Genomic DNA, 25,243 nt, shown 5'->3' on the forward strand with positions numbered 1-25,243 from the left:
TTTCCGGCTGGCTTTAGCGAGTGGAGCCCTTTGTCGGAGAGATATTTTACGTCAAAATTTACTTTTTTAATTACGTGAAGAGACCTTTTCCATAAGGTTTCTGTACCTTATAATGAAAAGATTATTCCATCTGAGTGATTCTCGATACGATGATGAGTTGCGTATACTTGATGGAAATTGAAATAGAAAGTAAACACCGACTTTTTCGCCGGCGTATTAAGTAAACATCGTTGTAAAGAAGATGGATTTTTTCCAATCCCTCCTCCTACCCTTTTCGCCATTCCTCTTGTTTTGTCGAGTGTATAGATTAAGGACGTATTGGAGAGAAATAAGTAATCCGAGACATTCGTCCAGAATTACGTTTTTTTTGTACAGATTTTTTTTTTAAGTAATTGTCAATCCGATACGCGACTTTCAATGAAAATATTTTTACGCGAAGATACTTTAGAAAATTTTTCAATAACGATGCTTAGCTCTAGAGTAGAGGAGATATAATTGGTTAGAATAATATTGCCGTAAATAATATAGAGAAAGTGTGGAAAATAAGGGTACGATGTGAAGGAGTAGAAAACGAGTTCAACGAGGTGTTGTGGAGGGTTACCTGGCCCTTTTTGTTGTGTGTAACAAAAAGTTATTTTGATGATGGATTCTCTTCTCTTCAAGTTGCTTTTATCCTTTTCGTGTTATATAGCGTCGTTTTCAAAGGTTTGGCTGGATTTTTGACATCGCTCGTGCGGTGAAAAAGGCAAAAAACCGAGCGTTCGAAAGTGAGAGATTTATTTTCCTTAGTTTGTTATGAAAGCTGGATATATATTTCTCGAGAATATATTTTGAAAAATTAACGGAATGCGCAGAAAATTTCTACCTTAAAGAAATGGGTATTTTGTAAAGTAAAATCTTTTTCATTCCGAGAAAATTAAAATTGCGGAAAAAATAAAATAATCTTCATTTTAAAAACTGTTTAGCGAATAGCGATTTTGGTACAAAGTATTTCAATAATTTTACCTCTACTGTCTACCTACTCGTGTACTTTTTGAAAGACCGAAACGGCAAAGCGAAAGTATTTTCAAAAATAAAGACAAATACAACGAAGTGTATAAAAAAAGTGCGGGAAAAATCGTTTATGTGCAGACTAAAAAAAAAAAAAAGGAATCAAAGAAAAAATATATTCGTGGTAAATGCTGCTTACAGTGAATCCAATAAAAAGTTAGCGAGAAATTGTTTCATTTATTTATGTTCAACAGAGCTTGCTTATGATTAATGGGAGGGATTACTTATATAACATCTAATTTTAAACTTAATGACAATGTTTTACGTTTCAGAAAATTTATTTCATTTTAAATCATCGTATTATTTTTATGAGATCTTGGTTTCGAATTGCGTCGAATTTCAACGATATATTTTGTTTGTGGAGATGACGAAGGGGGAAGGGGTGGTTAATAAAAATTTAGGAGTGATAAATTTTTTCCACCAATCAAAATTATATCAGAATTTCGAATTTACCTAATCAAAATTTTCCTGAATTTTTGTGCAAATCTGTATTCAAATTTTGGATTAAAATACTTCGACTTTTGATGATTCTTTTTTCAACATACATAGGTAAGCTAGTCCTATGTATCTCAAACTTGACCTCCTATGATACGTTATTCGCAAGCACTTTTGATTTCTTATCAAATTTTTAATCAGTTGAAAAGGCCACAAAAATAGTTTAATGTAGGTTTGTAGGTGCTAAAATTTCATTTGAGCTCTTTTTATGGAAATTTTTTTTTCATTTTTCGATATTTATAGCGAATGTTTGAAACTTCAAAATTGACTGTTATGCTTTTTTCAAAAAAGTACGTATTTGATCAGTGAAAATGATCCAAATAAGTCCTAAAGTTGATATCAATTACCCAAATCCAAATTTCTCCATTTCCAGCCATTCTGGAGCCTCCCAGCGCGATTTTCAATTTCTCCAGAATTTTGAATTTGCTCCAGAAGGCGTGAATATGCAGTTGGTCAGCTAAAAATCGAGTTGTGTATTACACTCGATCGGTTTAACGAGTTTATCCACATTTGAGCCGATTTTAGGAGTGACTCCTCAAAAGTGGTTTTTTGACCAGCTTTTTTCAGTGTTGAAAAATCCAAAAAATGAAAAATTTCCCTTTTGCGTGGAAGTTTTCGAAATTCGCGCGAATTGCTGTATTTTGTCCAAAACTATTCCCCCAAATCCAAATTTCACAATTTCCAGGCGTTTTGGAGCCTCCAGCGCGATTTTTCAGTTTCTCCAGAATTTTGAATTTGCTCCAGAAGGCGTGAATATGCAGTTAGGCAGCTAAAAATCGAGTTGTGTATTACACTCGACCTGTTTAACGAGTTTATCCACATTTCAGCCGATTTTGAGAGTGACACCTCAAGAGTGGTTTTTTGACCAGCTTTTTTCAAAATTGAAAAATCCAAAAAATCAAGTTTACTCCCAAATTGAAAAAATTTTAAAAATGGAAAAAAAGTTTAATCAATGAAAATTCTTGGTTTCTGCATCAAAATGTTTCCAAATAATCCCCTTTTTAAGAAAAAACTTCCCCAGCCTTTCAAACTATACTTTTTGATCACCTAGTTGGAGCCCTTCGACGTTGAAAAAATCAACAAAAATGAGAATTTATGTAAATTAAAACCAGGGATAATTTTTTAAAAATATCTCATTTCTGAAATTAGAATTTGTTCTACATAACCCGGCCTTTTCAAGAAAAAACCTTTGTTGTCCCCCTCCTCATTTCCCTAGTGATCTTGGCTCTAATGTATGGAGCTCCTCAAATTTGGGGAAAATGAAAAAATATAAAAAATTGAATCTGTAGAAATTGTGTGAAAATTTTTTCATTTCTGGGAAGCGTGTTTTTAGATAACCACATTTTCAAAAAAAAAGCTTTTTGGTCTTGACAATTGGCAATTAATGCCGAAAGTGACCAATTACAGAAATCAATCCCTTTGGTCCTCCAAGCAATGATCTTGGCTACAGTAGTTCAACTCATCCAGTTACTCTGTCCACAAATCAAATGATTTTTATATGTAGGAACTTGAAGAGGGACTAACATAAGTTCCCATTTTTCATCGTGGAGGGGGAGGGGCAAATCGAAAGCATGAAATAGTGCCTTTCTGGTGAAGATCTTTCAAATCCAAGGATTAAAATTTAGACGGAAAGAAACGTAAAAATATTCATTTTTTCTCATTTTTTGTAGTAGGGGACATGGTTGGGGGGCTCGCATAAGGATCACTTGCACCCCTTGCCGATTCTCCTGGACAACTTTTTTCTTAAAGGGGGAAATTTTGGCCAAAATGTGAGAAAAAAATCAACATTTTACCAAATTGACCTAGAAAGCTGAAATTTGGGATATACCCTATTTTCGACCTGCCGAATCGATTGGGAACCTGTTTCAAACCGTTTTGAGCAGTTCTGGAGCCTCCAGCAGATTTTTGAAACTCGAAATTCTCACAAAATTCCATCAAATGAAGTTGGAAAGCCGAAATTAATTTTGCAAACTAATTTCAATACGCTATGAAGTCGACTGCAGGTGAATATCAAGTCATTTTGGAGCCTCCAGCGATTTTTTGAAAATTACTGTAGCCTCCAGTAGATTTTTGAAACTCGAAATTCCCACAAAATTTGACCAAATGGAGTTGGAAAGCCGAAATTAATTCTGCAAACTAGTTTCAATACGCTATGAAGTCGACTGCAGGTGAATTTCAAGTCGTTCTGGAGCCTCCAGCAGTTTTTTGAAAATTACTGGAGCCTCCAGTAGATTTTTGAAATTTGAAATTTCCCCAAAATTTCATCAAATGGGGTTAGCAAGCCGAAATTTACTCTGCAAACTTACTTGAAGTCGACTAGAGTCGACTGTATGGTGGTTTCAAGTGGTTTTGAAGCTTCCAGCTACTTTTTGGAAATTTAAATTCTCCTAAAAACGCCATGAAATCTTTCAAAAAGTCACTGGAGGCTCCAGAACTGCTCAAAACGGTTTGAAACAGGTTTCCAATCGATTTGGCAGATCGAAAATATGGGATTATCCCAAATTCCAGCTTTCCAGGTCAATTTGGTGAAATGTTGATTTTTTTCTCACATTTTGGCCAAAATTTGATTTTTGAAAATTCACCAAAAATCGAAAAAGGCACTTTAGCACTTGAAGTTTTCAGGTGATAAATTTTTGCCTGCTCTTTCGATCTACCTTTGTACGGTTTGAAAATCTTTATGCTAGTAGTATGTTGGAACGCAAAATCTGCGATTTTGGCGGACCTGTCAATCAAAATGGCCGCCATTTTGTAAGTAGGGCCACTTTTTTTTGAGGACAAGGGCTAGAAATGTTCCTTAGGACTGCTTTTCCATCATGTATAGAGATCAAAAGTATTTAACAGTATGTATTTCTAATAATGAAAATAAACCAAAAAACGTTTAAAAAAAACGTAAAAATTTCAATTTTTTTGATTTCTAATAATATTTGTATTTAGAGAACTGGGGAAAGGGAAATTCATGGCATGACTTGCTTTTACTAACATCGTTGGAGAAATTTTGCTCATAAAATCTGACAACTTTCGGGCGTTAATGAGAGTTCTCCCCTCTAATCCACTGTTTAGTCATGGGTGGAGATAGGAGGCTAAAATGGGTGTAAAGTTGATTTCACCTAAGTATGGATTTGACTGAGGTATTGGAGCTAGAAATTCACAATTTTAAAGATTTTTCTAATATGTACTTTGATTCTTTCATATTTTGTAAAATTGGGGGGCTCGCCGACCCCACTAATTTTTCATGGCATAATTTTTTCACCCGAGGTAACAACTTCAAGGGGGGGGGATAAAAAAAAGTTTTCTACCATTCATAAAAGGCAACCTAGCCTGCATCTTCTGGTAAAAATCTGTTGTTCAAAGCTTTATTTTCCAAAATTTTGCCAAATTTTCAGACGAAAAAGACTTTGGTTTCCACCCTTTAAACCCCTTCTCCAATCACATGAGCTCCGTAGATTTTTACACGTCTTAAAATACGTAAAAATGACGATTCAAATTTTTCTGCGAGGGTTAACGAAATATTATCCTACGCCTAACTATACCTATCTACATAATACACATTTTTCCGAGGTTTCCCTCCCTCCACTTCCACCTCACGTATTTTTACATTGATGACTCAATTGTTCAGGTTGAAGGGTGCTAAATTGTAATGAAAAAAAAAAAGCGAAATCAGGAAAATTCATCTCGTCAATAACTTTCCCTTTTCGAAAAACTACGTTCAAAAAATTTCTAAAAAAAAAACTTTCAAAACAAAACGCAAATGAGGCGAAATTCACGAAAACGATGAATATTTCTTTCGTTCGGCTCTCTCGAAAATCTCTCCAAAAAAACGTGCAAATTATACAAATCACGAAACTCGCAGAGAAAAAAAATTTTTAAAACGCAAAATCGTATTGTTTTTTGTTTTTATTAAAAAGAAAACGAAGTGACGACTTTTTGATTAGGTATTTCTTTCAGTTTCATTCGCGTATAAATAACGTGTCGTGTCACGAATCCAGTCAGTTTTTTATCCCATGTCGAAAAAATTCGCTACGACAGCTGCATTTTAAATACGTTAAAAAATCCTCTACGTATATAGAATTCTAAAACAAAAAAACCCTAGGAAAATATCCGAACACCATTAAATAAGAGCGTCAACATGGTAGGATATATTGTAAGTATATCTCTAAAAGCAGCTCGGCACGTGATGCTCTCAAAGGCAGCTCGGCTGTGTAAGGCATGAGGTATAATTGGCTTATTTATAACTCGTTTAATAGATGCACACAAGGTAGGTAGAAGAGTTTTGTGCGATAAGAGATTGTGTAGCCTCGTCAAAGGTTCATACTTCGTATAGTGAAAATCGTCTATTTGAAGTTATAAAGTAAAGGCAGGAATGTCGGGTATACAATGCGGGGCTGAGCGAGCGATGTCTTTACACTCATAAATTCCGACGTCAAAATGGTACTACGTAAAAGAGATGTAGTATATTTCATTTATACGAAATGAATTTCATAATACCGCACGGTGGCGATGGCGGGTCGCGTAGCTGTGAGCTCAAGTAGAGGAAATCTTATTAAAGTTGGTATTATTTTTATTGAAAAGGCCGCATTTGTATTTACGTCATTTAATTCGCAGAACCTACGTATACACCCACCCGAGAGTTGGAATTTTTTGGTACTTGGCAGCAGCTGGAGCCGCTGCAGCGGCACGGGCGGCGGCACCACCGCACCAAAATACTTTACATCAGATGGAAAATTATTGATTGAATGTAAACACAAAGCTGAAGAGTAGCTGAAACAAGGTCGACTCAAGCGTGCAAATAAATCAAGTCGAATAGTAAATCAATCGTTTTCCGATGCGTTGATTATCCGAGTACGCACAGAATGACGATGAATTTCTTAATGAAAAACTATTAGCCTTTTTTTGTTTATACCGGAAAGGAAAAGTCTCCTCGAGAAAGCTTTCGAGTACACTTTCAACCACTTCAAGCCGCAATAGGGGAATAAAATTCAAAGAAATGGAAAATCAATGTGAAATTTTATCATTAATAAGAAATTCACCCAACCCAACAGCCGCCGCCGAAAACAGAGACAAAAAATTTAAATACGTGTCAACAGTTGTTGTACGTGTTGAACGAGTTGGAATTTTTTAAAATTACCAAATTGGCAACACTGTCATTTCCCTCTTTTGTTAAAGGTCACCCGTGGCTTCATCACCACTACCTTTACCCCTATTCGAGGCTTTTCTTTCGGGTTAAGAACAAATCAATGAATCGGGTACCCCAGAAATTTCGGTGGGGAATATGTGTGTATTTTTTTTCTCGCCAAATTCTCCACCCTTACATTTGCGTGTTATTTATTTCACTAATAGACGAACGTGCAAGTTGAAAACACTCGAAAAATATACGCGATTCCGAGTACCTGCTATATTCGCTCTTGCAAATGTTATGGTGAGTTTTTTTTCACGTATATATTTTTTTTCTTTTCCTCTGTCGCTTTATCTCGACACTCGAGCGGTTTTTTTTCTCACTCGAGTCTCCTTTTTTTTTCGAGAAAACTTTTTTTGATTGAGAGGTGTTTTGTAAAGAGGTAAAATTTCTTTGCTGCTTATAAAACTAGTAAATTTTTATTGCTGTTTTCAACAGGTAGTACTAACGTGCTGTTGTGGTTTTCATTGCCAGATGGAATCTCATTTATGGTAATTTTTTCCATGTTTCCAGGTATTCGACTTTTGGGTATTTTTTCAAAGATCCAACTGATAGCGGTTTTTTTCCTCGGTTGATTCGTGCGAACGTGAAAAGTGATATTTATCTAGCCGCGGGTTAATAGATAATGGGAATGTACTTCGAAAATATTGAAGATAAGTGAGTTATTATTTTAATTACCTACGATTGAAAATACAGCACTCGAAATGAGTATCGATAATTTACGTGATTTGGTCAAATTTCAGCATGGAAAACATGGGACTTACCAGCCCATCGGAAAGACCAGACTACACGAATTTTAAAAACGAAACCGGTCTAGGAGAAGATATGAAATTTTTAGCATCTATGCCAGAATTATGCGATGTGACTTTTTTAGTCGGCGATACACGTGAACCGGTCTGTGCTGTAAAAGCTGTCTTGGCTGCTAGAAGCAAGTAAGAGTTTTGTTTGATGTATTTATTTTCAAATTTTTTTAAAGAGAATTTTTCTTCATTTTTTTTTGTTGCTTATTTTGTGTTTAGGGTGTTTAAAAAAATTCTGTACGATACGCAAAGTCCTCAGAGACCTAAAAAAGAACAATCCCAGTCTTCGGAGAAGAAAATAACATCGTTTTTGAAAAGGAGTAGCGAACCATTGCTGTCTGCTCCTTCGACAGTGATTCAAGTAGGTTTAAAAAATTGGAATATTTATTTTTATTTTTTTATTTTTTATTTTTTAAATATTATTATCTATTTATTTATTTTTTTTTTGCATTAGAAACAAGGAGCTCAACACCGCACAATTTTAATAGAAGAATTTGAACCAGATGTCTTCCGACAATTAATCGAGTATGTTCATACAGGTTGTGTTACTCTCCAACCCAGAACCCTCCTAGGTACTTAAAAATGTCTTCTTTTATTTTTTTTTTAAATTTCAATTCAATGAATTGTCTAAATTAACGAACTCATTTGTTGTTTAAGGTGTTCTCAATGCAGCTGATTATTACGGACTCGATGAGCTAAGACAAGCCTGTGTTTCGTTTTTACATAATTGTGTTAACGTGGATACTGTTTGTCCCCTGCTGTCCACCGCAGACCGATATGTGCAATATAAATGTACGAAATCGATGTTACAAAGGGTAAGTACTTTACATGTATTTTAACCAGCGATTTTAGGCTAATTTTGGGTCTGTTAAGATGTGATTTTAAATTAACCCCAATTTGTATTTAAAATCCTCCTTCGATTATGCGAACCACTGAATCAGAAAGACAATTTCATCAAGAGTTGAAAAACATAATTTTATTGAAATTTTTGCCATCCCCTTCGAAATTGAATGATCTCGGTTACAAAATTTACGGTGAAGTATAACTATGAGTGTGTAGATATTTTTGTAAGAATTATTGAATGGCATGTTACCTGGCTATAGAAAAGTTTTTCATTAAAAAGTTATCGAGTGTGAAAAATCTGATTTACTCCTCCCTTTCCTCCTTTTTCATTCAACTTTTTTTTCAGTAGGTGAAAAAAGAAGAGCTGTGAGTAGTGAAAACCCCTGAATAGAATTGACAGGGCGTGCAAAAAAAAAATAAATAAAATTGAAAAATTTTGTAGTAGGTATTTTGAAATGCTTTAAAACTTTTCCCCTGTGTCAGTACTGCACCTTGTATCCGAGGAGTTTCATAAAATTCTGTGGAAACCTTGATTCTGGGTTGTAAGTTACTCAAAAAAATTTTGAGTTTGGAGGTGCCCCTGGAGAGAAGATAAGGTATAATCCCCCAAAAGAGGATATTTTCGAAAAAATCGTGATTTTCTAGCTCTAGCCTCTACCCAACCTATTATGGGAAAAATGGCCCAGTTTCAAAAAATGGTAGATAGGTATGTATTAGTTGAGATTTTGCATCGATCTAGGCAATTACCATCAAAACTCAAGGTCAATTTTAGGGTCCCATACATATGTAGTGATTTTGTGATTACATTTCTGAATCAAAATCGTTCTAGAAAAACACCCTGAGAAACGATATTATAATTTACAGACATTTGGTGAATTATTTGTCAAATTGTATATGACTTGAATGATGCATTTTACGATCACAAAATGACGACGAATAAATTGAATCTGGCAAGAAGTATTGGTAGAATTCTGCTTGAAGCAGAACCCTTGAAAAATATTTTTTTATGGAATGTATAATCGACAGAAAAATACAAGTAGGTACCTAGGTACGACATTTTTTAGTGCTTGCGTAAGCCATGCATAAAAAAACATCCATAATAAATTCAATATACGCGCGTGAATCGAAAATTTCAGAAACCGAATATTTATTGGGTACCCAGTAATTTTTTTTGTCTTGATTTTTTTTCTGTAAAGGTTTCGACTTTTCAACCATAAAAACTTTTTTTTCCTACATACAACAAACTAACGCTGGATTCGTATGTAGAATGTGGAAGGTTAAAATACACGATAAACATTTTTCTGCAGTCTTTTTTACCAAATTTTCGAAATTTTATTCAGGTGCTAGGCAGGGTTGTGAAAATTGAATTTTTTCCCCGTTTTCAGTTTTCATTTTCCTTTTTCTTTTTTTAGTTTTCAGTTTTCGTTTCTGTTTACGTTTTTATAATATCAAACAGCGTCAATTTTTGGAAAATTTAGCCAAGAAGTGTCTTTATTTATGGCACAATAATTGTCAAAAATTGTAAATTTTTGAGGAAAATATCAAAAACCGTCAACTTTTGGCAAAATAGTCAAGAAATGTTCATTTTTACCTTTATTTTCAAAAAGGGTCACTTTTTGCCAGAGTTGTCGAACTGTTCTGTTCTTGTCAAGATTATCCAAAAAAATCCAGTTTTTGCTGTCCAAAAGGCAAAAATTCCCTTTCTTGTCAAAGTTATCGGAGAGTATCAATTTTTGGCGAATGGACAAAAAATTGTAATGTTTTTTCATCAAAATTTTCTGGAGGTAGGTTTTTTATGTAGTAGGTAGTTAAATGGTCGTAATTTTTGCAAAAAACATAACGTTCAAAAAGCATTGATTTTTGCTTTGCTCGCCTGAAATGTCCTCTTTTTCTTTCAAAATTAACCAAATAAAATAGAAGTCTTGTTTTTTTGAAACTGCATAAAAGCTCCTGTTTTTCAAAGGGTATTCCCGGTTAAGATAGGTGAAATGGCCCTGTTCTCAGATTTGGAAAATCATGATGGATTATTGTTGGGTACCTCCAATAAAAATTTTCGACCGGAATTTCCGCCCCCCAACCCACCCCCCTTGGTTAGTATAGCCAAAAAACGCGTTTTTTGCGCGAAAAATTCGGTATCCATGAGTGGTGGGGATAAAATTCTGGTACCACGCGGAATGTGTAGGGAAAGCCTGGGCCTTTCAACACGATTTTTTTCAAAAATTTTTATCGTAGTGGTGGGGGTAAAATTGACAAAAGAAAACTTTGAAGCGCCACAGCTCCGAACGGAAGGGTACTACACAAAAACTGTTTTCGCCAAAATGTGTCTTTTTACTAGTACTTTCTTCCTACTAATCCATGAAATTGAAATTTTGTCTGCAAAAGGCTCATATTTGCAAAAAACCCTGAAAAATACGCGTTTTTCGCGTTTTTTTGCAAAATTATGCGAAATATACGAAAAATGTATAGAACAAAAAATGAATTTTTCTATTTTTGAAGAGAACTAGAAAAAATGAATAGAAAAAGAAATCGAGAGAAAAAATACCTATATAAAATAACAAGTATTGATTTTAAAAATGGAAAAAGCAGCACTTTTGAGACAAATTCTGATAAACGTTAAGACTTTTTGACAATTTTTTCAAAAACTGTACCTTCAATATATTTTGGCTAACACGAGATTTGATTAACCATTTTGGCATAAAATAGAATTTTTTGGATAATTCATCAGCAAAAGGCCTTTGACCACAATATTTCGTCAAAAAAGTGGAACTTGCAGACAATTTTGACAAAAAGCAGTAGTTTTGAAAATGTTGGCTAAAAGCAGAAGTTTTTCTTACGATACCTAGGCATGTAATTTAGGTATCTATTTATTTTGAAATAACTAAGAAAAAATTAAATTTTGACAATGATTTGACAAAAAACAGGATTTTTTAAGGATAATTTTTGGAAAATCAAGAATTCTTTCCAATTTAGGCAACAAGTTTTTTTGAACATTTGGCAAAAAGCAGGAGTTTTCTTTTGGCAATTTTTACAAAGTTAGGAGTTTTTTTATAATTTTGACAAAAAAGGAACTTATATTTACGATTCTGACGCAAACGAGATTTTTTTGACAATTTAGGCAAGAGCAGAACTTTGCAGACAATTCTGGCAAAAATCATAACACGGACTTCTTAGGATCATTTTGGCAAAAGAAGGAAATGTTGAAATTTTGGCTACTAACAAAGTTTTGGTCATTTCTGCAAAAAATATTGATAACGCTAAAAAAAGGTATTTTCTCAACAATTTTGGCAAAAAACGGGACTTTTTTGGAAATTTTGACAAAAGTGGGGATTTTTTAATAATTTTTTTCACAATTTTGGCGAAAATGAGACTTTTTTTACAATGATTCCGGCGATAAGGTTTTTTGAACATTTTGGCATGAAACATGTGCTTTTTTGGCAATTTTTACAAAAAGTCAAGATATTTTGATAATTATGGCAAACATTGGAATTTTTGAAATTTTGGACAACAACAGGTTTTTTGCTCATTTTTACAAAAAATATTAGGATTTTGATAACATCATTCAGAAGAAAATGTAGTTATTTTCGACAATTATGATCAAAAACAGTGCTTTTTTGATAATTTCGACAGAAGTTGGAATTTTTTAATAATTTTTACAAAAATGTGACTTTTTTGATAATTTTGGCAAAAGCAATAATTTTTGACAAGTTTGCAGTAGCGATTTTTCGCCCATACCATGTAGCGATATGACCAACGTGACAATTATCAGTTTATCAGATAGTGCACAGTGAGGTGCCATACCTCATCTCATGACTTTGCTGCAAAGATGTGATGTGTGCGCGCGCTTAGCTCAGTAGATGAGCCTTTTGACAACCTTTTGAACACGTTTTCTAGGGTGAAATTCGACGCTTAACATTTTTTGTTCTATACATTTTTCGTATATTTCGCATAATTTTGCAAAAAAACGCGAAAAACGCGTATTTTTCAGGGTTTTTTGCAAATATGAGCCTTTTGCAGACAAAATTTCAATTTCATGGATTAGTAGGAAGAAAGTACTAGTAAAAAGACACATTTTGGCGAAAACAGTTTTTGTGTAGTACCCTTCCGTTCGGAGCTGTGGCGCTTCAAAGTTTTCTTTTGTCAATTTTACCCCCACCACTACGATAAAAATTTTTTAAAAAAATCGTGTTGAAAGGCCCAGGCTTTCCCTACACATTCCGCGTGGTACCAGAATTTTATCCCCACCACTCATGGATACCGAATTTTTCGCGCAAAAAACGCGTTTTTTGGCTATACTAACCAAGGGGGGTGGGTTGGGGGGCGGAAATTCCGGTCGAAAATTTTTATTGGAGGTACCCAACAATAATCCATCATGATTTTCCAAATCTGAGAACAGGGCCATTTCACCTATCTTAACCAGGAATACCCTTTCATTTTCCCTCCAATCCTTTTTTCCCAGTTTTTATTGCAATTTTTTGATATTTTTGAAATTTACTTTGAGGCACTCCACAAAAAAACTCGCCACGGTTTTATAATTTTTTAGGTAAGTGATGGGAAAGTTTGCTATGAACCATAAGTCGGTCCAATTATTATTTGTTACATCACTCTTCAAACCTATTGAGTTCACAGAGGGGGTTGAAAACGTTTACTTTGCATTTTCAGTTCGTTTGCCAGTACAGTTTCCCCAGCTCTCCCGCTAGATTCAGAAAAAAATCAAAAAATTGAGTTGAAATTACGATTCGATGACTCCAAAAATTTTCACGATGCTTTTTATTGTTACCTACATATTATGTTTTTAATCCCTCTTCAGTATCTTTTGAAGGGGGACGGGGAGAAGAAGGTGACATTTGATTTTCACTTTTGTGATGAGAGAAACAGTTCATGAACAATTTCAGAGTCAAAGAATCAACTTCAAAATTTGGCACAAAATTAAATTTTTTGCAATTTTGGCATAACATTAAGCTTTTTGCGATTTTGCTCAGAATTAAAATTTTTGCAATTTTGGCACAAAATTAAGATTTTTTTGCAATTTTGGCACAGAATTAAGAGATTGCAATTTTGGCAAAAATTAAGATTTTTTTGCAATTTTGGCACAAAATTAAGCTTTTTTTGCAATTTTAGCAAAGAATGAAAATACATTTTTTTTTGCAATTAAGATTTTTGCAATTTTGACACAGAATTAAAATTTTTGCAATTTGGGCACAAAATTGAGATTTTTTTGCAATTTTGGCACAGAATTAAGATTTTGCAATTTTGGCACAAAATTGAGAGTTTTGCAATTTTGACAGAGAAGTAAGATTTTTGCAATTTGGGCACAAAATTGAGATTTTTGAAATTTTGGAACAGATTTCAGATTTTGCAATTTAGGCACAAAATTAAGCTTTTTGCAATTTTGGCACAACATTAAGCTTTTTGCAATTTTGGCACAACATTAAGCTTTTTGCAATTTTGGCACAACATTAAGCTTTTTGTAATTTTGGCACAGAATTAAGATTTTTGCAATTTTGGCACAAAATCAAGATTTCTTGCAATTTTGGCACAGAATTAAGAGATTGCAATTTTGGCACAAAATTAAGATTTTTTGCAATTTTGGCACAAAATTAATATTTTTGCAATTTTGGCACAAAATTAATATTTTTGCAATTTTGACACAAAATTGAGATTTTTTTGCAATTTTGGCACAGAATTAAGATTTTTGCAGTTTGGGCACAAAATTGAGATTTTTGAAATTTTGGCACAGGATTGAGATTTTGCAATATAAGCACAAAATTAAGCTTTTTTGCAATTTTGGCAAAAAATTAAAATTTGTTTTTTTTGCAATTTTGACACAAAATTAGGATTTTTGCAACTTTGGTACAAAATTAAGATTTTTCTGAAATTTTTGCAATTTTGGCACAAAATTAAGATTTTTTTTGCAATTTTGGCACAGAATTAAGATTTTTCTAAAATTTTTGCAATTTTGGCACAAAATTAAGTTTTTTTTGCAATTTTGGCACAGAATTAGGATTTTGCAATTTTGGCACAAAATTTAAAAAAGCAATGAAAAATGTGGTTAGCTTACAGATGAGTTTTCAGTGGAATTTTTCATTCAACTCTGCTTCCAAAACAACCTTTAAGGAAAAGAAAATACTTTTCAGGTCGTAAAAAACCTGAAAAATAATTCAAGCAATTTCTGATAATAGATATTATTTTTTCTTTGAAAACTTTTTATTTTGGGTCAATCAAGTTTAATTTGAAAAAAATAAAAAATAAAATAAAACGTAATGAAAGCTCTTACGAGTCACGAGGCTGACTGACGTTATAGTGAAGTCTTTTTTTATGCTCACCTACCTCGTACATCCCTGCTAATTTTGCAATGAGGCACATTATTTAAAATCTTTCAGTATTAATCAATCTCTCACGTGCTTTGCAGGTATTGACTTACGTGGACGAACACGGTAATGAAGTATTAAATCTGGGATCATTCACATTGATCCCAAAACACGTCGTTACGCTGATTCTATCGCGAGAAGAACTTAGAGCTGACGAGTTCACAAAGTTCCAGGTACTTACTCACACATACCATGGTGTAATAATCCGTTGAAGTGAGGTCTCAGATAGTTTTCACAAGGGAGGTTCGTGTGTATAACAGATTGACTAAGCGACTACCGCGATGAAACATCAACTCAGAAACAACCACAGACACCATAGAACCGAATTTCGATTGTGTCAGTCCTATTGAAGGGAGTCCAACTAGCGTTGGGTTGTTTTTTGACCTGCCTCGAAACGGAAAAGTCTTACGCGAGACCTCACTTCTGCCGATTCATAAACACTTAGAACAATATCGACTTTGAATTTCGACATCGTAATTTTCTTACATTACAGGCCGCTTTAATGTGGACTAAAAAACACTGCGACAATAACAACATCGATTGGAAACCAGTATTCCAAGAGTCGTTCGTACCTCTAATCCAATACCATAAAATTCCAGCAAACATTCTAACCAATGAAATAGTCCCGTTGAAAGTGGTTCCGGACGATATAATAATAACGGCTCTAGCTTACCAGGTATTACATGATGTACGTTACGCTTTTGCATTTTATCTATTTTATTATTAATAGGTACCTAGACCGACCTTTTCAAAACACTTTCTTTACTTCTGGCCTCCCTTCTTGGAAAAGCTTCACCAGTGTTCGGCTACATTATTCATGTAATCGGTTTTCTTCTGCCCGACAGGCTGACCCAAGCAGTGTCGAATTACCACCCGCTGTGCGAAACTCAGCTCCTAATCGGTCAATGTCTTGTCAAAGCTCGTCGCAAAAAAGTGGCTCCAGCGTCACTATCAGTTCTACAGGGTCAGATCGAGGATCGCTCGATGGACGACGACAATCTTAATCGGATTGATCGACCGTTATTACAAAAACGCTTTAATCGTTTAATATTGAATTCCGTGCATTAGCAAATCTACGTATTATAGCCAGGATTTATGTATGATAATTTATGATAGTTTATAATCGATGTATTACGTTTTTAAGTACATAGGTATTTTATGTGTAATGTCTTGAAGCGCTGACGCTGTTTGGTGTTTTTTTTTTCGTTTTGTTTCCTCCCAGAGCTACATACTTATTCTTTATGTATTGTTTTTATTCGATGTTACCGCGGTGTATGTTATTTTGATCTGTTTTGATGCTGATATGTGTGTGTTTTGTTTTGTAAGTGTGACTATATAACTGACTATACGTAAAAAATCAAAGTTATTTTTAATAAATGTGCGTTTATGGTTGTCTAATCAACTCTTTATTGAGTGGAAAAATCGTAAGTTTCAAATTTTGAAAGTTTTAATGAACGAAGTTGTCGTGTCTGAGATATCCATTATTTGAACTATTCTATTTGCTTTTTGAAAATCAGCAGCAGTGTGCAAAAAAATTGAATTAAAACTTCGACACGTCGTCTCTTCAGATACGAATGCGAACGTCTCGGTTCATTATTTATGAAAAAATAAAATACCAAATAATTCATCATTTAATTACACAAAGCTTTTCTACCAACTGAATAAGAAAGTTGGCATTAAGTTTTCATCGCTCTAGTGTTGTTTACTCTCGTACTCGAGATCGTAAAACGTGAAATAAGAGCTAGGTGAATTCGCTCTATTGTATTATTTTGTCGTACTGCGAACAAAGTGGACTTTGGAATTGAATTTACGTAATACACACTCGTAATCTCATCATTACACCTCTGTCGCTAGATGCAAAATGTACGTCATTATGAGCGACCTAATGTCGGGTCAAACACGTACATAATGAGCGTATTATATCCCTAGTGTTATGTCGCAACGCCGCGAAACTCGCCATTACGTACGTGTTACGTTTGGACATAATTTAACAAATTTAACCGGTGAAGTTTGGTCACTCATAGACGCACATTTTTTGCATCTAAACAACAGAAGTGTAAAATGGTGAGGTTACGAGTGTTTATTATGTAAAGCACCTTACACTACGCGATTAATAAAATGTGTGATTATGAACTCGTGCAAAGTTACAGCGCTCGTCTTCGACTCGCGCAGTAACTTTGCACGAGTTCATAATCACCCACTTTATTAATCTAGTAATGTAATGTACTATTTTCGATGGAATTTTATATTGACGAGATAATTTGTATTGCAACCAATCTGCAGATTACGTGAACGTTGCGTCGTCGAGCGAATTTCATTCGAAACTTTTCGTACCTATATTTTTTTTTTATCGTTGGTCATTGCGAGGTAAAAAAAAGTTCACGACCTTTGGGGGTTGAATGTTCGATAAAGTTGTTTGAAATATTTTCCGATACGTGTTAAATTGTGTAGGATGGGGAAATGTCATACGCTTTGATAATAAAAAGTAGTTGTGTAGGTTGATAGGTAGATTAGCCTACTTGAACTTGAATACGAGTAGGTATGTTCGTTTTAAATGAGTCATTTTATGAAGAATATATTTTGGTTCGATGAAAATTTTATCAAAAAAGTGAAGTATTTATCCACATTATCAGAATGTGTGATGGTATTTATCAAGTTGATAATTAATGTTTATTTAAAGCGTTTCGAGAGAAGCCGACCGAAACAATGTTCAGCATTCATCGTTTGTTTTGGTGTTTGAACAAGGAAACACGGTCCTGGCTGGGCTCACAGGTTTGAATCAAGTTCGTTTTTCAGTTGACAGACCACGGAGAGATTTAGCAGTTGATATTTTATCATAACCTATTACTCAAAATGGAGAGATTTTCTGGTACTGTGGCGGTTGTGACTGGAAGCAGCGCAGGTATTGGAGTTGCTATTTCGAAAGAATTACTTAAAAGAGGTCTGATTGTGGCTGGATTGGCAAGAAGAGAAGATAAGCTGAAAGTAAGTGGGTACTTTCCTATCTTTTGGGAAATTATTTCTTTGTATGAAGATTCATAATGTGAATACCTAAGTACTTCATTTTTTCAATGTTTACGAATAAATCATTTCAAATTACAGCTGTTAAAAGAGGAATTAGATAAGTCAGGTTATAAAGGCAAGTTTCATCCTATTCAATGTGACATAACCAACGAGCAAGATATTATATCAGCGTTCGAGAAAATTAAAACCATCGGCAAACTATCCATCTTGGTTAATAATGCTGGTGTTCTACAGGTAGAGCGTGTTCATGGTACGTAGATAGGTAGAGATACCTAGATCTAAATATAGTGCAAAGGGGCATTTCAAAATATTTTATTAATTAATGTTTGCAGAAATAAGTAGTTCCGCTTTTGATTCAGTATTCGATACAAATGTCAAAGGATTAGTTTTCTGTGCTCAACAAGCTATAAAAATCATGAAAGAGAATTCAATCCGAGGCCATATCGTAAACGTATGCAGGTATGTAGTAAATTATATTATATAATTATTATTGTTAAACATAATTTGCTCACCTAAACATTAATCTGAGTTGAAAAAAAAATTGTGCCTTGAAATTTGATTGTTGAAAAAAAAATGAATTAAAAGTACTTGAATTGAATGAAACCTTAAAAGTACCTACATATTATTATGAGTATTAGTTGTATTTCTATCATTTCGACGTTCGATGATTTTCAAGTTCAGTGAAATTCAAAATAGGTACCTACCTACATAAACTTAATCCATTGAAAACAAAATAATACAAATCTATTCGACCTCGCCTTGAATTTTAAAAATATCGTCTTTCAGGGGTCCAAAAAAGGATAAAGCATATAAAATTTCGCTCTTTTACACTATATTATACTTTCTAAAAAATTGCGAGTTTCTTCATCATGTTCATCACCTAGTTGACCATGAATTTGATCTGTGACGAGTATTTGAGGAGCGTAGACCTAGAAAAATTTCCCTCGGCCCTCTCCCACCCCTTTCCCCGAAAATGTATGCAAAGCCTTCTTTGAAAAGAAACTTCAAATTGGATAAGAATGTTTTTTTGTGTGTGTTTTGTGTGCTCCCTTTTTTTGTGTGAAAATTGGTTAAAATTGGGAGAACATGAAATCACAGAAAAATAAATAGGTTATCTAAATGAAATTTAATCAGGAAAACAATAAAAATGGAATAAAATAAAATTAAAAAAAAACAATTGAAGAATAAAATTTTAAAAAATTAAATAAATAAAATAAGCTAAAAATTGAAGTAAAAAGAAAGAAAAATGAAGACTTGGAATAATTTTGGAGAACAAATATGTACCTCAATTGAGGAAGAATTGAATCATATTAAAGAAGAAATTAAAATCCAAGTTAGGATGAATCATTTTGTTACAGGAAAAAATGAAATAAAATTACAGTAGAGCATGAAGATTAGGAAATATTAAAGCAGGTGATGGTTCATTAAATAAAATTACATAATTTTTACTCAACTACATATCTCATGAGTCATGTTTTAACATTAATTTTCATTTTTTAAAAACAAACTTTCTCCTCCAACTAGGTAGGTACTTGTTTAATGGGGGGGGGAGGGGGAGGGAGGACTGGCTTGAATCAAAAACATTGAATATTAAAACAGAATAAATGAGTAAAAAACTTCCTTTCAATTAAAAAAAAATAATTAAAATTAAAATTAAACACTGAAAGTGAAACTCACTGAAAAACTAGATCAAAATTAGGTACTTTACAACAAAATAAAATTTTAGAAAGATGAAATTGAATTAGGCAAACGCAAAAAACTACAGAAAAGGCAGGTACCTTTCTACTCTTTTCGAGAACATAAGAAATCCTCGTCTCAGCCCCTCCTCAACTAAAATATTTCAGAATAAAAAATTGGTGGCAACGTTTTTTTAAGTCACCCATATTTTTGAATTGTCGAGACAAAATTAGTTTTTTTTTTTCAAAAAACCTTCCCTCCTCCATTCTTCTGTGAAATGCAACTGCTTATGCTCGAATGTAATTTTTCAGTATCGCTGGAACTCCCAGTTGGGTACCAAAATTACAGCTTGGGATTTACTCAGCTTCCAAACATGCAGTCAAAGTGATTTCGGATGCCTTACGCAGAGAGATGATTTTGGAAAAGACTAAAATCAAAGTCACAGTTGGTATTTTATTTAAATTGTCTGTAAAATAATAAGCCATAGGTACTTAACTGCATAGTACCTACCTACTTACCTACCTACTCATTAATTTCAACTGGTATCTATTGGCACTTGGCAGTAACATCATTTCATTTATTGTAGAATTTGAGCCCCGGTTTAGTGGAAACTGATATGACCGAAAAGTACCTACCTGATGATCCTGATGAGTACATAAGTGCTCAAGATATCGCCAATGCTTGCATAGCTGTTTTGGATACTCCACCTAGCGTTGTGGTACGTAGACATTTCTAATTACCATATGGTTCATATCTACGCATGCCCTTTTTCTTTATCTGTTTACTCGTACCTTTTGTTTTAGATATCAGAGCTGACAGTGTTACCAATAAATGAAATAGTGTAAAAATAGGAACATTACATGCATTTAATCACTATTATAATCATATGTTCATTATCAGGAATAATTATTTGATAACTTATACCTAATTAAATTTGATGTACCTAGTTGGGTCTCATTTTTTAATTTTCGCATTCACTTCGAAGCAATAGTCCAATAGATTTGACAATGGGTACTGTGGCGAATTACATTTATTTAGTGGATTTTAACAACTCTAATACTTATTTCACACTTTGAACAGAATTTATGAAATATGTACCAGGAAATATAAGTTTCAGATAACATCTAATTACCTACCAAAACACAAGTGAGATAATTTTGTTAAAGCTCGTTTATATTGTTTATAATTATTAGTTTACATTCGAGAAGTGCAAAAACTTGTGAAAAATGGAAAGATTTCTTGGTACTGTGGCTGTAGTGACTGGAAGTGGATCAGGAATTGGAGCAGCAATTTCAAAAGAGCTGTACAAACGAGGTTTCACTGTCGTTGGATTGGATATAAATGAAATTAATTTACAAGTACGTAATTACTTCTTTATAATTTTACCCCAATATTTCCCTCGAAGAATAATCTTTCTCTCCCTAAATAATTTTAAAAATTTTCAGAAATTGAAAAAAGAATTAAACGAAACCGAGTATGCGGGCGAATACCACGCGATAAAATGTGACATACGTGACGAGCAAGATGTAATTTCAACGTTCGAAAAAATTAACGGTATCGGTAAAATATCAATATTAATTAATAACGCCGGAATTCTCCGTCATACGCCAATTCATGGTAGGTAATATTTTTCTCGACTAAGGTTACGCTTCCATTTAAATTATGAATTTTTATTCCGAGAATAATCGCGTGTACTTTTTAATAGAAATGACCAGTGAAGTATTCGATTCACTTTTCAACACCAATGTCAAAGGCTTAGTATTATGTGCTCGACAGGCTATTAAAAGTATGAAAGAAAATTCCATCCAAGGTCACATAGTAAACACTTGCAGGTGAATTGACCGCGTCTTGTACTCGTACTTGTTTTATTAATGAGATTTTATCGATTTCAACAACTTTAAAACACAAGTTTGAATTTTTCAGCGTATGTGGACTACCTGGCTGGATATTTAATTTAAACATCGCCATGTATTCGGCTGCCAAACACGCTGTGAAAGTTATAACTGACGGATTACGCAGGGAAATGATTTTGAATAAAACTAAAATCAAAGTCTCCGTGGGTGTTTCTTTTCATTCGATATTTTTACCTATCTGCCTACGCGCGAAACAGCGTCACGGAATATGCGAGGGTTTTAATGTTGATTTTGTATTATTTTTCCAATAGAGTTTAAGCCCGGGATTTGTCGAATCAGGAATGACAGTAGGTCATTTACCCAGTGATCCTTTTGGTTATATAAAGTCAGAAGATGTCGCTAACGCTTGTATAGCTATTTTGGATACTCCACCCGGCGTCACAGTGAGTTAATCGATTTATTGTTTTCAATCTTCGATTTTATGTTTTGTAACTGGTTGTGAGAGGGAGGATGGATTACAAGGGAGTATTGGACGATCAATGAGTGATTTAAAGTATGATGACGAACCTGAAACCTCCTCATTTTAAACCCTTTAAAGGTCCGCGAGAAATTTTTCAAAATTCAAAAATTTGTTCAAAATTCAGAAAATTTATCCAAAATTAGAAAAAAAATTGTTCAACAACGTTTCAAAAAATTGCTTAAAATTTTATTATTTTTCTTCAATTTGAAAACTTGTTCAAGATTTATTTAGGTACCTACGTATGTTTATTTTTCAGAAGGCGTTACACCTTAAATTTTTGAGATATCTAACTTCTTTATCACGGGGTTTCCTTCACAATCAGTGGTACCTAAATTTCAAATTTGATCACTCACTCCTCTCGTATGCTTCGAACTATGCAATTTATTGTATGTGGCCTCGTGTACATAAATTCACAACGTCATCGGTCTCTTGAATGTATTGATGGTTCTGTCAATTATTTTTCATTTTTTTCCCCTACAGATATCTGAATTGACAGTGTTGCCAACGAACGAAATGGTGTAAATGCATAATATGAAAGAATAACCCAATACTTACCTACTTGACTGAATCATGGCATGCTGCAGAACTGTAAACGTTTTGATGAATAATTAAATTTTTTAACGTGTTATTTAAATTATTCAAATGACTGCAACTGCAAAGGTTTTTGTGCTATTACTGCTAGTGCTACATACTCTTCGTTTAGTACTACCGAATGATGATTTTTCAGTTCATCGGCGGTTTTTGATCTTCATTCGTAGGGCGGTACCGCCCCCTCCCCCTCCATAAAAAGCACGATTTGCAGGGATTTTACGCTCGTCTGCGGATAATTTTGTAATTTAACTTGATTTATTTGAAACTTGATGTGAAAGTGAAGATACTTCAGGGTAATGACCTTGAACTTTTTCTCATTTTTTGACTCTCAACAACGACCCCAAAGTTCACTTTGAAAACTTAAAATCAATATGGAAGGAAACCCAAGAACTAAAAAAAAAGTCGTAGCAGTCTGCCGCTACGTAAGAGCCAAATTTTTGTACCAGAATCTTTGAACTTTGAAGACTTTTCAAACACGATGGCAATGTTTTCTGTGAAAAACATTCAATTAATTAAATGGTGACATGATGAGTGTTTTTAAACATTATGTATTTACAGCTCCGCTGCAATGCTTTCCTCCTGTTTGGATTTTTCTTCACAAGTAAAGTGTTCTTTTAGCACGTTCGCGGAGAGAATTTTTCGTTCCCCCGCGAAAAAAACAGGTTTTTCCACCTTAAATGGGGCGGGGATGACTTAGGAAGCTGAAATTTGGATATGTTGTTCAATGTTCACAATGGCAATAGCGCAATACTCACCAATGGTATAAATTTGGACTTTTTTCATCAATTTGGAGCAAAATTATGCTTTTCCAAAAAAATGACCTTTCTGTAATTTTCCACTTTGACCCTTCCAACTGCAGGGGTCAATTCTAGCTTCCAAGAGAACTCTATTCCCCAAGTTTGACTTTATTTGATCGATTAGAACAGGCTCATCCAGGTCATAAAATGTAAAAATCACCATCGTGCTGAAACTCTTATGTCTGGCCTACTGGCTGAAAATCCAGTTTTTTGACTCTGGAAGGAAGTCGAATGAGTTTGGAAAGCTGAAACCTGCAAAAGACACTTGGGGTACATCCTCCCAATGTACTGTGAAAATTTGGACCCTCTAGGTCAATTCAAAGGAGCTACAGAGTGTTCTGAAAGTTGAAAAAAAAACTTGAAAATAGATGAAAGCTGAAAGATCCACTTTTTCACCCTGGAGAGGGCTCAAATAGGGTTAGAAGTTTGAAACCTACAAAAGACAGTTCGGGTACATCCTTCCAATGTACTGTGAAAATTTGGACCCCTTTAGGTTAATTTGGAGGGGCTGTAGGCTTTCCTAAAAGTCGAAAAACATGTAAAATACGTAGTCACAAAAATCCACTTTTTTGACCCTGGAGAGGGGTCGAATAGGGTTGGAAGGTTGAAACCTGCAAAATACACTCAAGTGGCATCGTCCCATTGTATGCAGGACATCGGGGCACCTTAGGTCAATTTTAAGAGTGAGGTGGGGTCAAAAATAGGGTCAAAATCAGGTCTTTTCCACCTTAAATGGGGTGGGGATCACCTAGGAAGCTGAAATTTGGATATGTTGTTCACAATGGCGATACTCACCAGTGGTATGAATTCGGACTCTTTTCATTAATTTGGGGCTAAATAATGCTTTTCCAAAAAATGACCTTTCTGTAATTTTCAACTTTGACCCTTCAAACTGCAGGGGTCAATTTTAGCTTCCAAGAGAACTCCATTCCTCAAGTTTGACTTTATTTGATCAATTAGAAAAGGCTCCAGGTCATAAAATGTAAAAACCACCATCCTGCTGAATGTGCTGAAACTTATAAATAAAAATGTCCGGCCAACCGCAAATAGCCCCATTTTTTACAAAAATTTGGCTTAAAAAATTTACACTTACCTACCTGTAGGGTCATATTTCCTACCGCTGATAATTTTTTCGGAATGTTTCATTCGTCAATTTTTCTATGTTTTATAATTTTTATTTGAAAAATAGGATTTCACCATTTTAGGAACCCCTGACACATTTTCCGGGTGATCTACACAGGTAAAATTCATGTCCAGAAGTTCAAACCAACATGAACCTATCTGATAAAAAATACTGTTTATCAATATGTTTATTAGAAGCAATGACTTTTTTATTACGATTCTTTGTTCAAGAAATATTTGTAAAAAAAACTTGTAAAAGTTTTAAAATAATTTTGTACCTACCTACCTACTTTTCATTTTTTTTTCAACTCAAAGGTAAAATAGAGACATTTTGATCCATTTTGTCATAAAAAAAATAAGTAAAGCTTCTTTATAAAATTTCAGATCTTATCTTTTTCGATAAAACTGGTTCTTTTTTTTTAAAAAAATTGGTTGCAACACTGAACTGAACTTGTGACTTTTTGATTTGAATTGATTTATGTAGGTAGTAGGTACTGTGACTTTTTAATTTGAATTGATTCAATTGATTTATGTAGGTAGTGGGTACTAGGGCACAATTTTTCTGAATTTATTCTTGCCAGTTCAAACTTATGTTTTTGAAAGATTTTTTAAGGGCTAAAAATTCCAAATGTACTCGGGTCGTTTGCGTGGAAAGCATTTTTTTATTATTATTATTTTTTTTTAATATAATAGCTGGAGGAAAAATATAGATACGAATCTTACTGCATAAATCCGCTGGAGAATACCGAATTGTTGAAAATTGTATCAAACTGCAACCAATCAATTTATGAGATCAAAATGAAACAAATTTCAGCTTGTTTTTTTTTTTAATATAGAAAAGAGTCTTTAAATTTAATTTGTGAAGTAAAATTCATCTCTTGAAATTTTTCTCTTGGATGTTCTTATTGTTCTTTCGACCTTTCTTTAATT

General features: G+C 33.8%; 3 protein-coding genes across 9 annotated transcripts; all 3 read left to right on the plus strand.

Moving 5' to 3' along the window:
- The first annotated feature begins 6,007 nt into the window (after positions 1–6,007).
- On the plus strand, positions 6,008–16,127 carry LOC135835632 (serine-enriched protein-like). Of its 3 annotated transcripts, none has more exons than XM_065349984.1 (9): positions 6,008–6,961; positions 7,232–7,375; positions 7,462–7,650; positions 7,738–7,879; positions 7,973–8,090; positions 8,176–8,333; positions 14,771–14,902; positions 15,223–15,417; positions 15,575–16,127. In XM_065349984.1, exons 2-9 carry the CDS (start codon positions 7,344–7,346, stop codon positions 15,731–15,733), a joined length of 1,125 nt encoding a protein of 374 aa, XP_065206056.1. In that variant the 5' UTR covers positions 6,008–6,961; positions 7,232–7,343; the 3' UTR covers positions 15,734–16,127. The 3 variants fall into 3 exon arrangements, with proteins under 3 accessions (XP_065206056.1, XP_065206058.1, XP_065206057.1); XM_065349986.1 differs by having other exon boundaries at positions 6,009–6,961; positions 15,223–15,405; XM_065349985.1 differs by lacking the exon at positions 6,008–6,961 and adding an exon at positions 7,007–7,100.
- On the plus strand, positions 15,923–20,788 carry LOC135835634 (farnesol dehydrogenase-like). 5 transcript variants are annotated; one of them, XM_065349990.1, is made up of 7 exons: positions 15,923–16,050; positions 17,526–17,714; positions 17,832–18,003; positions 18,086–18,212; positions 19,742–19,874; positions 20,017–20,148; positions 20,234–20,376. In XM_065349990.1, the coding sequence occupies exons 2-7, from the start codon at positions 17,583–17,585 to the stop codon at positions 20,273–20,275; spliced, it is 738 nt and encodes a 245-aa protein (XP_065206062.1). In that variant the 5' UTR covers positions 15,923–16,050; positions 17,526–17,582; the 3' UTR covers positions 20,276–20,376. The 5 variants fall into 5 exon arrangements, 3 of the variants coding, with proteins under 3 accessions (XP_065206062.1, XP_065206061.1, XP_065206063.1); XM_065349989.1 differs by having other exon boundaries at positions 16,013–16,153; XR_010556926.1 differs by lacking the exons at positions 15,923–16,050; positions 20,234–20,376 and adding an exon at positions 20,624–20,788 and having other exon boundaries at positions 17,543–17,714; positions 19,742–19,878.
- Positions 20,657–22,431, plus strand: LOC135835636 (farnesol dehydrogenase-like). Its single transcript, XM_065349992.1, has 6 exons — positions 20,657–20,788; positions 20,876–21,047; positions 21,136–21,262; positions 21,354–21,486; positions 21,595–21,726; positions 22,284–22,431. Exons 1-6 carry the CDS (start codon positions 20,657–20,659, stop codon positions 22,323–22,325), a joined length of 738 nt encoding a protein of 245 aa, XP_065206064.1. The 3' UTR covers positions 22,326–22,431.
- The last annotated feature ends 2,812 nt before the right edge of the window (positions 22,432–25,243 follow it).

This window comes from Planococcus citri, chromosome 2, assembly GCF_950023065.1.
Source record: "Planococcus citri chromosome 2, ihPlaCitr1.1, whole genome shotgun sequence".
Taxonomy (NCBI): Eukaryota; Metazoa; Arthropoda; class Insecta; order Hemiptera; family Pseudococcidae; genus Planococcus; species Planococcus citri.

What these genes read in the sequence shown, in the direction of transcription:
- LOC135835632 (XM_065349984.1), top strand. Translation starts at nt 7,344, where the DNA reads ATGGGAATGTACTTCGAAAATATTGAAGATAA. An exon ending in CTCCTTCGACAGTGATTCAA is followed by an intron (nt 7,880 to 7,972) that starts GTAGGTTTAAAA and finishes TTTTTGCATTAG; the next exon opens with AAACAAGGAGCTCAACACCG. An exon ending in CCAACCCAGAACCCTCCTAG is followed by an intron (nt 8,091 to 8,175) that starts GTACTTAAAAAT and finishes TTGTTGTTTAAG; the next exon opens with GTGTTCTCAATGCAGCTGAT.
- LOC135835634 (XM_065349990.1), top strand. Translation starts at nt 17,583, where the DNA reads ATGGAGAGATTTTCTGGTACTGTGGCGGTTGTGACTGGAAGCAGCGCA. An exon ending in CATATCGTAAACGTATGCAG is followed by an intron (nt 18,213 to 19,741) that starts GTATGTAGTAAA and finishes GTAATTTTTCAG; the next exon opens with TATCGCTGGAACTCCCAGTT. An exon ending in ATACTCCACCTAGCGTTGTG is followed by an intron (nt 20,149 to 20,233) that starts GTACGTAGACAT and finishes CTTTTGTTTTAG; the next exon opens with ATATCAGAGCTGACAGTGTT.
- LOC135835636 (XM_065349992.1), top strand. Translation starts at nt 20,657, where the DNA reads ATGGAAAGATTTCTTGGTACTGTGGCTGTAGTGACTGGAAGTGGATCA. An exon ending in CCGTCATACGCCAATTCATG is followed by an intron (nt 21,048 to 21,135) that starts GTAGGTAATATT and finishes ACTTTTTAATAG; the next exon opens with AAATGACCAGTGAAGTATTC. An exon ending in AAACTAAAATCAAAGTCTCC is followed by an intron (nt 21,487 to 21,594) that starts GTGGGTGTTTCT and finishes TTTTTCCAATAG; the next exon opens with AGTTTAAGCCCGGGATTTGT.